The 14,944-nt window shown below is 47.2% G+C and overlaps 1 protein-coding gene across 1 annotated transcript in view; it reads left to right on the forward strand.

The window, feature by feature from the left end:
* IL2RB (interleukin 2 receptor subunit beta) overlaps window positions 1-14,944 on the forward strand; it is a 63,081-nt gene that overhangs the window by 25,500 nt on the left and 22,637 nt on the right. The window contains exons 4-6 of the mRNA XM_075320834.1: window positions 1,589-1,670; window positions 5,053-5,167; window positions 5,277-5,410. Coding sequence (XP_075176949.1) covers window positions 1,589-1,670; window positions 5,053-5,167; window positions 5,277-5,410 — 331 coding nt within the window. The remainder of the gene's footprint in view (window positions 1-1,588; window positions 1,671-5,052; window positions 5,168-5,276; window positions 5,411-14,944) is intronic.

The following is a 14,944-nucleotide window of genomic DNA, read 5'->3' on the forward strand; positions in this document are numbered from 1 at the left end:
AATTGTAACCAACCAGCAACAAACATTAATACTGCCCGCAACGGAGGAGACGTGGTGGTCTAAAGAAATGACACAAACGTTTGTCTTTCATTCAAACCGTCAGGTACCACGGACCCAAGCAGAAAGATCCACCGGCACTCTGCCCTTGCCAACATCTTGTGTATATCCCCGCCCCTCAATCCAAGGTGCACCTGGTCGATTCCCCTCACTTTAAAACTTGAGGGGTCCGACCGGTGGTGAACCCTAAAGTGGCGGGGAATAGACTTAAGAGTGTCAACATCCTCAAGTTTGACTTGTTTTGCGGCAATTATATCCCTCACATGTTCCCTAGTGCGGACTTTGAGTTCACGGCTAGTTAGCCCAACATATATTAAATTGCAGCCGCACGTGGCATAATAAATTACGCCAGTGCTGTTGCAAGAGATGTAATGGCGAATATCAAATGTCCTAGCACCACTAGAGGATGTGAAGGATGTTGCCCGAATGATATTGCCGTGGCGGCACGCGATGCAAGATCCACAGGGGAACGAACCAACCAAGGGCGCCTCTCCGCCCCCTCGAGCTGCGACAGGTGTTACCAATCCCGCTTCAGTACGGCAGGTATATTAGACTTACACATTGTCCTGTTGTCCACCGTCCCCTGAAGCAGTCCTCACACGAAACACGTGTCGGGACGATCCCTGTGTGTGCCTGCACGCTTTTCCTTGTTACCCTGGTAAGCTCCATACTGGTTCTTGGTCTTTTGCTGCACTGTTTACCTATAATGTGAGCCGGCTCCTTTACTCCTTCAGCTGGTAATTCCTGTGCTTACATTGTGTTGCCATATGTTTTCAGCACTGACCATACCAGTGAGCTATAAGCTACTTAATTGATATGATTCTTTGCATGCATCCACATGTGGGATTTTAATCACCCTCTATGTCTTTGTAATTTATTTATCTACATCCATGCCTTTTGTATTGTACCATTGTGTGTTCATTAAAAGTAAAAAAATTTTTTTTACCTGCACACTTGTGCATTTTGACTACTTTCTTGGTTTGAGGCATGTAGACACCTTGGCATAATGAATGACTTCTTAATCCATGATTACGCTGACGCGACAGTCCGATGTTGTTCCTCGCTCCTGCGGCAGCACACATCGCTGTGTGTGAAGCCGCAGGAGCGAGGAACATCTCCTACCGGCGTCACTGCGGCTTCAGTAGGATATGCGGAAGGAAGGAGATGGGCGGGATGTTTACATCCCACTCATCTCCGCCCCTCCACTCCGATTGGCCGCCTGGCGTGTGACGTTGCTATGACGCCGCACGACCCGCCCCCTTAACAAGGAGGCGGGTCGCCGGCCAGAGCGACAGTCGCAGGACAGGTGAGTCCATGTGAAGCTGCCGTAGCGATAATGTTCGCTACGGCAGCTATCACAAGGAAATCGCTGCTGCGACGGGGACGGGGACTATCGCGCTCGGCATCGCAGCATCGGCCTGCGATGTCGCAGCGTGCAAAGTACCCCTTAGGAAAGAAAATCTGTCTAGTAGGTAATTGTCTTGTAGTAGTATTACAACGGTATATTCTGAGACATTTCTCTTTCTTACAGAGACATTAAAGGTTTTTGCTCCCTAACCCCCAGTGGTAACCCAAGAAGCTGCGCAATAAATCTGACTAGTGATGGAAAACTGGTGAGTACTTTCTTTTTGTATAGTTTTATATGGGTTAGATATGACCTAAGACACGGAGAGCGGTCTTGGAAAATTAATTTGTAGGTATATATCAAAAATGTATCCCGAGCTATATAAGCAATATTATATTTACTACGTTATGTGCCTGAGGGGAAGATGGAAATGGTTTAATTCCAATGTAATATTCTTTTTTCAATCTCTTTTTATTAAAATGCAGCATAATACACAGGTACAGAACAGTGACATAAATACTAAAATATGTCAGAACAAGAAATGAAGGGCACATGGAACATGCAGCATTATAGATTAAATGTTACAAACCCTGGGGCAAAACTATACGTATCTTCCAGTTAATACAAAGTACATTGGGTGGGCATAAGGTACAAGGTACAAGGTGCAAGTGCAATTTCAGCTACAGTTCCTCCAATGCATTGGTGTCATGAGGTGTCATGGCAGAGTCAGACTTAGTTCACACTGCTGAGTCTGACAAACAGCCTGGGTTCCCTTAGTTGCACAGGTTGTCATGGGCATCTTCTAGTTCTCTCTTCACTGCTCTCCAGTTCAGCAGGAGTTAATTCCTGCTGGCTTGTGATCATCTGTAGGGAGCTCAAGCTGCTGATCACCAGCTGCCTTCACCCTTTATATGGCTGTGGATACTGGGGCTGAGTGCCAGATATAGCTTTGCTTCTCGGTTCCTGTAGTTATCCTGTTACATGGTGATCTACAAGTTGCAGTTTCGCATGTTGTGAGAGTTCTCCAGGTGTGCATTAATTCCCTACCCCTTTTTGCTTTACTCCCCAGTTCACATACTGCCCCCCCCTTCATGTTTAAGTGCAGTGTGTGCGAGTTTTTGTTTACCCTAGTCTGTGCCTATTTGTGGGGCTTTGGTTTCTGGGTTCCCGGCCCGCTCCCAGGGTAGGGGAGAGTAGTATAATGGTTCGGACAGGAAACAGAGTCACATTGGGGTCTCGAACCTGGCTACCAATGAGCCTACCTTCAATATAAGGGACAGCGCAGGGGCCCCAGCCTTAGGGTCACCCAGTTCCATCCATACATACCCCTTGACAATTGGTTATTTCGGCAGAAGCTATCTTCAGAAGAGAAGGAGAGAAGGGAACTTAATTTTTTGCTTTTGGCCATTCTGTTCTTCATATACACTATTAAAAAGTGCACCTTTTATGAGCGTATAGATGAGAGGAGAACCTCCAAAAAAAGAAAGAAAGGTGCTCTCTGTCATGATTTTGATTTGGAGAAGAAAAGAACCTAGCAACAAAAAGCATAATTGAGCATGAAAAATTAGGTTACAGTTGGATGTGGGGGGTTTTGTGTTTTTTGAGGAAGTTTTGGAACAGAAAATGATCAGAAATTCTACAAAGCTTCTTTTCTACCTTAATAAATGTAACTAGCAAAAACACAACATGACCATACCCTAAGGCGATGTGTGCATGGAGATTTATGATGCATTAAAAAATGATGAGTTTCCTACTGGAAGCAACTTCAGGAAACACTCGTTCTTTGAGGAGTTTTTGGAAGTTTTTTTTCTGCTTCCTGTTGCTGATTTAAAGAGTTTTTGAAGCATTTTTCTCCACAAGGCAGTCTGCTCATACCCTAAAGCAGAGGTCCCTAACTTATAGTTCTGGAGACACGTGTGACTCGTGAGCCCATGATGTGTGGCTCATGGCTGTCTGCCAGATTGGTGCCTTAACACCATGTCTAGCAAATAACTATGAACAGCAGGTCTTCAGATTGTGACTTTTGTGAGTAGTCCCACACAGAAGAGCAGATCTGGATGGGGTTAGGATAGGACCCCCTGAATCTTGGTATACAGCCTCATTGTGATTTTTATGGGAAAGCTTTGGCTGTGATTATACTGGTAAATGGGGGCTCTGGGTGTCACTACTGTGAAGATGGTGTGAGCTGGATGCAGCTTGCGACACTCTCTCAGAGCTAAATGTGGCTCACCACACTCTTTCAGAGTTGAATGTCACTCGTGATGCTCTCTCAGAGCTGAATGTGAGTTGCAACACTCTCCCAGAGCTGAATGTAGCTCATGATGCTCTCTCAGAGCTGAATGTGGCTCGCGACACTCTCTGAATGTGGTTCTCAAGGTCAGAAAGGTTGAGGACCTCTGCCCTAAAGCCCCTAAACAATTTAAAATCTAAAAATGGGGCCCTATATTAATGGCAGTTTTTCAGGACTTTAACATTGATTATCTATCCTTAGGATAGTTCATCAATGCGACACCCAGCACCCACGTCGATCCGCTTTTCCCGGTACCAGCAGCGGCCAGAACTACTCAGCACAGCTGCATTTACTGTAAAATGGCTGCGGCTAGGTACAGGATATCCTCCCCCTAATCAAATCAATAGGCTGCAGATGTGCAACATCTGTCCGCTATTCCATTGACAAAGCTGGGCTGTGCAGGTCCGCAACTGGGCAGTTCTGGTAACAGCTGATTGCACCCTCACCGATCAACATTGATGACCTACCATAAGGGGTACTTTGCACACTACGACATCGCAAGCCGATGCTTGCGATGCTGAGCGCAATAGTCCCCGCCCCCGTCGCAGCAGCGATATCTTGTGATTGCTGCCGTAGCGAACATTATCGCTACGGCAGCTTCACATGCACTCACCTGCCCTGCGACGTCGCTCTGGTCGGCGACCCGCCTCCTTACTAAGGGGACGGGTTGTGCGGCGACACAGCGACGTTACACGTCAGGCGGCCAATAGAAGCGGAGGGGCGGAGATGAGTGGGACGTAAACATCCCGCCCACCTCCGTCCTTCCGCATAGCCGACGTGAGCTGTGGTGACGCAGGTAGGAGATGTTCCTCGCTCCTGCGGCTTCTCACACAGCGATGTGTGCTGCCGCAGTGGAACGAGGAACAACATCGTACCGTCGCTGCAGCTACATTATAGAAATGTCGGACACTACACCGATGATACGATTACGACGCTTTTGCACTCGTTAATCGTATCATAAAGGATTTACACACCCCGATATCGACAGCGATGCCGGATGTGCGTCACTTTCGATTTGACCCCACCGACATCGCACCTGCGATATCGTAGTGTGCAAAGTGCCCCTAAGGATAGACTATCAATATTAAAGTCTGTGACAATTTGTTTAATAAGCATATGAACAATCAAATTATTTTTCATTAGTATATGAAGATTTTTTTCCTATCGGAACAAACATTTTACGCTATAATTTGGTTATTTAGTGATGTTGTCATTATGTAATTTAATTTTTTAACTTTTTGTGTTTTTTGTTTGTTTGTTTTCTATTTATTTTTATGCTTTTGCTGTATTGCTTTATGACTTTATTCTGTTATATTCACTCACTAAATCTATCATCTATTAACAATTTCGTTGTGTTTAGGTCAAGGAAATTTGGGCTGTTAACCACAAGTTAAACATGAGCGTTTTCTGTAGTAATGGAATAAAAAAAAACATAAGCGTCACGTTCCTACCTACTTTTCCTTCTTATCAAAACTGTAAGTACTGGGTCCGTTGTCCTAAATTAAATATATGCTGATTTTGAAATCCTTACTTTTACTTAGAAGCTTTGTACAATACATTAAAAAACTTAACTTCTGCTCCTAGATCCACCCGTGTCTACTGACATCAAGATGATAAGCAATGGTGTATGGAAGCTCACATGGGACATAAGTCACAGGGCGAATAAACAAAATATAGAAACTGAAATCTACTACAAATCTGTTTATCAATTATGGCAGGTAAGAAATGAAAAGTATAAGATATAAAACATATAAGCTTTGCAGAATCAATAGTGTACCGGCAAAATAGGTGATGAATGGATTGGCGGACAGAAGGACTGATGGACCGACGGGCTAGCCTAGGAATTAAAGTAGCACAATCACAGTATACAGTATGTGTAAAATCCATATCAGTACTTGTCTCCTACGTTTCCACTGTCCTGGGCTGTGCCGCATCTTCATTACTGGTGACATATTCCCTGAAACTTTTGGTGCCATCAAGGTAGGAAACTTGAGGATGAATTCGTAGCTTGTTTAGTATTGTCTCCCTTGCTGAGGCTGCCTCTATTTAAACTGATTCTGCCTCCCACCGCCAGTTCTAAGTACATCTTTATCTGGTCCACCCCTCTGTGCTCCACTCCAGTAGTTTTAGTGGGGTTTTTTGTTTCAGACTGACTTTTCTTCTGACAGACATTTTTGACCCTTATTCTTTCCTGGTTCTGAGTTTGCTGCCTGACTTTCGTGCAAGAAGCTGCTCTAGGATTTGAACCCAAGGCCCTTTTATAAGTCGTCTTTGCTGTAGAGGGGTGAAAAGTTGAAGGCAAGGGCTCCTTCTCTGGAACCTGATAGTCGAAGTAGTTTGGACAGAGCCTATCTGTAGAAGCTTTATTTAGAGCTGACCTGAGACCACGGACAGAGTCACTTTACAATATGGTCCACAGAGATGCACGTCTCCAATCTCAAAACCATTGGCTTCAATACGTAGAATCCAAAAATAGACAGCTTCAGAAAGGCTCATGAATTTTATTTTTTAGCTTAAACCTTGCTACATATGGGGTAAAGCCCCCTAGTTTTTAAATATTTTCTGAAGATCTATTTATTAATGCATTCTAGAGAAATACAGTAAAGTTTGGTGGAAGAGAGCTAATATTATAGAGTTGCTCTTCAGGGATCGTCCTTGGCCCCTTAGTTCCTTTGAAGGGAAATCTTAACCCTGCTTTACATGTTACGATTCTGCATATGATATCTTATGCGATCGTAACCGCCCCCATCGTATGTGCGGCACGTTCAATTTTGTTGAATGTGCCGCACAAACGATTAACCCCCGTCACACGTACTTACCTGTCCATACGACCTCGATGTGGGCGGTGAAGTCCACTTCCTGGAGTGGGAGGGACGTTCGGCGTCACATCGACGTCACGCGGCAGCTGGCCAATAGAAGCGGAGGGGCAGAGATTAGCGGGACGTAAACATCCCGCCCACCTCCTTCCTTCCGCATTGCTGGCCGGGAGCCGCAGGACACAGGTAAGATCTGTTCATCGTTACCGGGGTGTCACACACTGCGATGTGTGCTACCCCGGGTACGATGAACAACCTGACGTTCAATTCATGAGGAATGAACGACGTGCATGCGATGAACGTTTTACTGTTCATTCGCAATCGCACGTAGCTGTTACACACTACAATGTACCTTACGATGCCGGATGTGCGTCACTTACGACGTGACCCCGCCGACACATTGTAAGATATATTGTAGCGTGTAAAGCGGGCTTAAATGTTTTATGAAACAAGACATCTTGGACCAATATACCTTACAACTTTGTGAGAACAATTTGGGGAAGGCTTTTTCTGTTCCCTTTGACTGTGCCAAATGCACAAAAAGAGGTCCATAAAGATATGGCTGGACTTCAATCCAGTTGATCATCTTTGCAATGAACTGGGACAGAGACTGTGAGTCAATATCAGTGTTTGACCTCACATATGCTCTTCTGGATGAATAGGCAAGAAATTCCACAGTCGCCTCTAAAGTCTTGTAAAAAACAACCTTCCCAGAAGAGCAGGAGCTAAAATAACTACAAAGGGAGAACTAACTTCATATTAATGCCTATGGATTTAGAATGGGATGTCATAAAATCTCCTGCAGGTGTAATGTGGATGTAACATGGTGTTAACAATGGGCGAGGTCTGCATTTTATGCACCCTGTCACACTGCATGAAAGAGGGTGTCCTACCAGATCAGAACCTCAATTTGCAGACATGGCATTTCGAGATGGTTGTCCCTCGTCAGTGCAAAGTATAAGATCTGATTTGGCTGTATGAGAGGCTAAGACTGTTACGGTTGCTGCGAGCACTGGAGACTATGTCCAGATTTCTTGCTACTGCACATGTGCGAGCGCTGGAGACTAAGTCCAGATTTCTTGCTACTGCACATGTGCGAGCGCTGGAGACTAAGTCCAGATTTCGTGCTACTGCACATGTGCGAGCGCTGGAGACTAAGTCCAGATTTCGTGCTACTGCACATGTGCGAGCGCTGGAGACTAAGTCCAGATTTCTTGCTACTGCACATGTGCGAGCGCCGGAGACTAAGTCCAATCTTGGAGCCATTGCACATGTGTGGGTGACATCATCGCTGACACGAGGTCACATGTCTCTGACACCTTCTATGCCGATTGGTCGCTGGTCATGTGCTTGTGACGTCTTGCTCGGTGATAGGCCAGCATGACGTCACTCCTGTCGTTCTGGCAGCGGATTGGCTCTGGTGTCCTCCATCTTGGATGAGGCACAGAGTCTATATAAGACCCTGACACACGCCGCATGGTGCTCAGTCCTCTTGGTTCATGCATATGAGTAGACGCTCTGTGCGCGTTCCTCTAGGCATTCCTCTGTCTATGCTAGGTGAGCGCTACCGGCAGGGTAGCGTTCTTATACCTTACAGCTTCGGCTGCTGTCCGTATCCTTACCTCTTAGGGGAGCGGACATAGGCAGGTGCCTGAGGCACATGGTCTGGCTGGGCCTTGTGATTCTACTCGTAGGTGGACGTTGCCGCTAGGGTAACGTTCCTTATACTGCGTCTGGCAGTTGTTCGTATCCTCGCACACTAGGGGAGCGAACAGAGGTAGGAGCTTTGTGCGGCTTACGCTGCTGTTCGTCTCTTTTGCACCACTAGAAGAGCGGACCTAGGCAGGTGCCATATCTAGTGGTTCGTGTCCTCGCACACTAGTGGAGCGAACGCAGGTAGGAGCTTTGTGCGGCTTACGCTGCTGTTCGTCTCTTTTGCACCACTAGAAGAGCGGACCTAGGTAGGTGCCATTTCGCACACATTGCCTTTGTCTCTGTGATTGTTAACAGAGATCATTCCACACACCCTCCAAGTAAGGGAGGAATTGCTTTACTTACTTATTATATCCTTCTGTGAGTTAACAGAGGTATTGCACTCTGCCATAGTCTGCAGCAAAGTCTTTGCACGGTGGACCCTGACTGTCTGATACTCCTTTCGGTTATTATCAGACAGCCCCCCGTAACATTAGGACTGAGCCAAGGGTCTGGCAGTTATGGCAGAATATCAGCAGTTACACCGTTACATACAAGTACTTGAGTCACGGCTCAAGAGTATAGAGGATAAACCTCAGACCATGGTGACATCTGCACATGATCCTCGACTTGCTCTGCCAAACAGATATTCTGGCGATGCCAGATCATGTCGTGGTTTCATTAGTCAGTGTCAGATACACCTAGAGGTCAACTCTTCTCGCTTCTCTACGGAGAGGTCCAGAGTAGGCTTTATCATCTCATTACTTCAGGACAAAGCCTTAGAATGGGCGACTCCCCTATGGGAGCGCTCTGATGTGGTTACTCTGAGACATCAAGACTTTCTTGATGCTCTTAAGGCGGTATTCATGGGTCCGCAGGTTACCCATGATGCGGCCCTGAGACTGTTAGATCTATCTCAGGGTTCGTTATCCACTAGTTCTTATGCCATTGCTTTTAGAACTCTGGTGGCAGAACTAGATTGGCCAGAGAAGGTGTTGATTCCTATCTTCTGGAGAGGGTTGGCAGGCTATGTCAAGGATGCCCTTGCTACTCGTGAGGTCCCTGCTTCTCTGGAGGACTTGATCACAGTTGCAACGAGGATCGATGTACGCCATAAGGAACGTAGACTCGAGGTCTCTTCCTCACGCCCTAAGCATCGGGCTATTCCAGTTGTTGAGGGTCCACTACCATCTTCCTCAGCATCTGAAACATCTCCCACTCCTATGGAGTTAGGTCATACGTTCTCCAGACTACGCAAGTCTGGTCCTCCTATATGTTACGTATGTCGTCAGGCTGGGCACTATGCCAACAAGTGTCCTAGTCGTCAGGGAAACTCCCTGGCCTAGTAACCATTAGAGGGGGGTTACTAGAGACGTCTTCTGCACCCTCTAAGTGTTGTATCCCAGGTCAGCTCTCGTTATCTGAGAATACATGGCCTATTATGGCTTTTGTGGATTCCGGAGCTGACGGGATTTTTGTGTCCTCAGGATTTGTAAAGGGACACAATATTCCCTCTATCATGTTAGAGGCGCCTATTCCTGTCCGTGTTGTTAATGGAACTATGTTGTCTGACTCCATTACATTGAGGACAGTTCCCTTGCGCCTTTCCCTGTCTCAGGGTCACATAGAGGAGATTTCTTTTCTTGTTTTGCCTGAGGGTATAGACGACGTCCTTCTGGGTCTTCCATGGCTTCGGACTCATGCTCCTCACATTGACTGGGAGTCTGACAGCATTATTAGTTGGGGTTCGAAATGTCAGTCCCGATGTCTTCCCTTACCACCTAAGGTCGTTGCGGTTGCATCAACTGATCTCTCTCCCATACCTACACCCTATTTGGATTTCGCTGACGTGTTCTCCAAACAGGGTGCTGAGGTTCTTCCACCCCATAGGCCGTATGACTGTGCCATAGACCTTATCCCAGGTTCGGTTCCACCTAAAGGCAGGGTTTACCCCCTGTCGATACCTGAGTCGGAGGCCATGTCGACCTATATAAGAGAGAGTTTAGAGAAGGGGTTCATTCGTAAGTCTGTCTCTCCCGCGGGAGCTGGGTTTTTCTTTGTTCGGAAGAAAGAGGGTGATTTGCGTCCCTGCATAGATTACAGGGGTCTCAACGCAATCACAATAAAGAACAAATACCCATTACCTTTAATTTCGGAGCTCTTTGACAGACTGAGAGGAGCTCAAGTTTTTACGAAGTTGGATCTGCGGGGTGCGTATAACTTGGTACGAATTCGAAAGGGTGACGAATGGAAGACCGCTTTTAACACCCGAGACGGTCACTATGAATACCTCGTCATGCCTTTTGGGTTATGTAATGCACCCGCAGTATTTCAGGACTTCGTAAACGATGTGTTCAGGGATTTACTGTTATCCTCAGTAGTGGTGTATCTGGACGACATCCTGATTTTTTCTCCTGATCTGGAGACTCATCGTCAGGATGTCGTTCGTGTCCTTTCCCGTTTAAGGGAGCACTCATTGTTTGCTAAACTCGAGAAATGTGTATTCGAGCAGTCCTCATTGCCTTTTTTGGGTTACATTATCTCACAAGAGGGTCTGGCTATGGATCCTGCGAAGCTCTCTGCTGTCCTGCAATGGTCCGAACCTCATTCCTTGAAGGCGGTGCAACGCTTCTTAGGATTCATAAATTATTACAGGCAGTTCATACCCCATTTTTCTACTTTGGTGGCCCCTTTGGTGGCCTTGACTAAGAAAGGTGCTAATCCCAAAGCCTGGTCTACTGAGACATCTCAGGCTTTTGAGGCAGTAAAAAGACACTTTTCAACTGCTCCCGTTCTTCAAAGACCCGATGAGAATAAGCCCTTCCTCTTAGAGGTTGATGCCTCTTCAGTGGGTGCTGGTGCGGTCTTGTATCAAAAGAACGGTGCAGGTAGAAAAAGGCCGTGTTTCTTCTTTGCTAAAACCTTTTCACCGGCAGAGAGAAACTATACCATTGGGGATAGGGAACTGCTCGCCTTGAGATTAGCCTTGGAGGAGTGGCGTCACTTGCTGGAAGGAGCGAAACATCCTTTCCAGGTCTATACAGACCATAAGAATCTGACGTACTTACAAACCGCTCAGCGTCTGAATCCTCGCCAAGCCCGCTGGTCCTTGTTTTTCTCCCGCTTTCACTTCTCCATCAACTATCTGTCTGGGAGTAAGAATAACAAGGCAGACGCCCTGTCTCGCTCTATGCTTTCTACCCAGGAAGAGATTGACGAACCTCGTCTTATCCTTCCCTCCAGGGTTTTTCATACGCTCTCCCCTGTGACGTTAGACCAAATCCCACCGGGCAAGACCTTTGTTCCGCCTGATCGACAGAATGATATACTGTCATGGGCCCACACCTCAAAGGTGGGTGGGCATTTTGGTATTAGGCGGACACGAGAGTTACTGGAGAGGTGGTATTGGTGGCCACACTTAGCCAGCCACGTCAAGAGATATGTCGGTTCCTGCTACTCGTGTGCTCGCAACCGTCCATTACGGCAGAGACCGGCTGGGCTCTTGCATCCTTTACCAGTGCCAGATAGACCATGGGAGGTGGTAGGCATGGACTTTGTGGGTGATCTTCCATGTTCACAGGGACATAGATTTGTGTGGGTCATTACGGACCATTTCTCCCGGATGGTTCATCTCGTACCGTTATCGAGAATCCCATCTTCCAGGGTACTAGCCAAACTATTCCTCAAGCATGTCTTTAGGCTTCACGGGATGCCAGATCGTATCATTTGTGATAGAGGCCCGCAATTTACTTCCCGTTTCTGGCGAGATCTTTGTAGCCTTCTGCAAATTGAGTTGAATCTCTCTTCGGCATACCATCCGGAGACTAATGGTTTGGTTGAACGTACCAATCAATCTATGATTATATACCTTCGACACTTTGTTGCTGAGAACCACGATAACTGGTCCTCCCTCCTACCCTGGGCAGAATTTGCCCTTAACAATTCGCTGGCTGAGGCCACTGGGCAGACACCGTTCGTACTCAATAATGGGCAACACCCTAGGGTACCGGTACCGTTTCCCGCTGCTGCACCTCCTCCTCTTGTGGCCGACTGGGCAACTAATGCCAGAGAGGTTTGGGATCGGACTCAAGAGTCGATCCAAGCAGCTAAGGACCGTATGAAGACGGTGTCCGATAGGTTTCGTCGCCCGGCTCCTGTCTTTTCTCCAGGGGACTTTGTGTGGCTCTCTGCAAAACACGTGAGACTTAGAGTGAGCTCTGTCAAATTTGCTCCTCGCTTCCTGGGTCCTTATGAGGTTCTTCGACAGGTAAATCCTGTAGTCTATCAATTGAAGTTACCTGTCCATCTTAGGATTCATGACAAATTCCATGTCTCACTGCTAAAGCCGGCTATTTTACCTCACGCTCGTGAAGTGCACTCTCCTGCCTCTGATTCCTCTCGCTCTAGCTATGAGGTACGAGCCATAGTTGGTTCTAAGATGGTTAGAGGGCGCAGGTTCTTCTTGATAGATTGGGAGGGCTATGGCCCGGAACATCGCTCTTGGGAGCCTGAGGAGGCTGTCCATGCTCCCGACTTAGTTGCCGATTACCTGCGTCGCCGGGAGGGGGGCCCTTGAGGGGGAGGTACTGTTACGGTTGCTGCGAGCACTGGAGACTATGTCCAGATTTCTTGCTACTGCACATGTGCGAGCGCTGGAGACTAAGTCCAGATTTCTTGCTACTGCACATGTGCGAGCGCTGGAGACTAAGTCCAGATTTCGTGCTACTGCACATGTGCGAGCGCTGGAGACTAAGTCCAGATTTCGTGCTACTGCACATGTGCGAGCGCTGGAGACTAAGTCCAGATTTCTTGCTACTGCACATGTGCGAGCGCCGGAGACTAAGTCCAATCTTGGAGCCATTGCACATGTGTGGGTGACATCATCGCTGACACGAGGTCACATGTCTCTGACACCTTCTATGCCGATTGGTCGCTGGTCATGTGCTTGTGACGTCTTGCTCGGTGATAGGCCAGCATGACGTCACTCCTGTCGTTCTGGCAGCGGATTGGCTCTGGTGTCCTCCATCTTGGATGAGGCACAGAGTCTATATAAGACCCTGACACACGCCGCATGGTGCTCAGTCCTCTTGGTTCATGCATATGAGTAGACGCTCTGTGCGCGTTCCTCTAGGCATTCCTCTGTCTATGCTAGGTGAGCGCTACCGGCAGGGTAGCGTTCTTATACCTTACAGCTTCGGCTGCTGTCCGTATCCTTACCTCTTAGGGGAGCGGACATAGGCAGGTGCCTGAGGCACATGGTCTGGCTGGGCCTTGTGATTCTACTCGTAGGTGGACGTTGCCGCTAGGGTAACGTTCCTTATACTGCGTCTGGCAGTTGTTCGTATCCTCGCACACTAGGGGAGCGAACAGAGGTAGGAGCTTTGTGCGGCTTACGCTGCTGTTCGTCTCTTTTGCACCACTAGAAGAGCGGACCTAGGCAGGTGCCATATCTAGTGGTTCGTGTCCTCGCACACTAGTGGAGCGAACGCAGGTAGGAGCTTTGTGCGGCTTACGCTGCTGTTCGTCTCTTTTGCACCACTAGAAGAGCGGACCTAGGTAGGTGCCATTTCGCACACATTGCCTTTGTCTCTGTGATTGTTAACAGAGATCATTCCACACACCCTCCAAGTAAGGGAGGAATTGCTTTACTTACTTATTATATCCTTCTGTGAGTTAACAGAGGTATTGCACTCTGCCATAGTCTGCAGCAAAGTCTTTGCACGGTGGACCCTGACTGTCTGATACTCCTTTCGGTTATTATCAGACAGCCCCCCGTAACAAAGACAGGGTCTAAGGGGGAAAGCTATTCTCCTTGTGGAGACTCACACAGCAATCTAGCATTCCAGTGGTGAGGAGACTTTAAGCCACAATGCTCCTCTGGGAAATATGCATATTGTCTCTTAAGTGAGGAAGTAGATGAACTCTACTGCCACTTTTTGGATGTGGCAATCCTAAAAGTTAAAAGTGACCCTATAATGAGCCTTATCATATGACTTAGGTTTTATGCCAGATCAGAATATCAATTTGCAGACACAGTGTTTCAGGATCGTTGTCCCTCATCAATGCAAATTTTGAGATCTGATTTGGCTTTATGAGAGTCTAAGTTGGTGTCTAAGGGGGAATGCTATTCTTCTTGCGGAGACTCTCACACCAATCTAGCATTCCAGTGATGAGGAGACTTTAAGATGCAATGCTCCTCTAGAAAATATACTGGATTGATGTGCCAGTCTCCATAAGGAAACTAGCTGTCCCATTAGACCCCGTCTTAGGCTCTCATAAAGCCAAATCAGATCTCATACTTTGCATTGATGAGGGACAACCATCCTGAAACACCTTGTCTGCAAATTGAGGTTCTGTTGTGGCATAAAACTTAAGGCCGGTTTCACACATCCAGCATTTTGCCACTTTGCCAGATCTGTCACACTCCAGTACAGTGCAATACAGTACAATGGCATCGTGGCAAGCTCCGGTCACATGCTGTCATGTGACCAGAGCATGTGACCGGAGCTTGCTGCGATGCCATTGTACTGTATTGCACTGTACTGGAGTGTGACAGATCCGGCAATGCGGCGAAATGCCAGATGTGTGAAACCAGCCTAAGTCATATGACAAGGCTCATCAAAGGGTCACTATTGACTTTTAGGATTGCCACCTCCAATAGGTGGCAGTAGAGTTTGTCTATTTCCTCACTGAAGAGACAATTTGCTTTTTTCCCAGAGGAGCATTGTGACTTAAAGTCTCCTC

This window comes from Anomaloglossus baeobatrachus, chromosome 8 (genome assembly GCF_048569485.1).
Source record: "Anomaloglossus baeobatrachus isolate aAnoBae1 chromosome 8, aAnoBae1.hap1, whole genome shotgun sequence".
NCBI classification, from domain to species: domain Eukaryota; kingdom Metazoa; phylum Chordata; class Amphibia; order Anura; family Aromobatidae; genus Anomaloglossus; species Anomaloglossus baeobatrachus.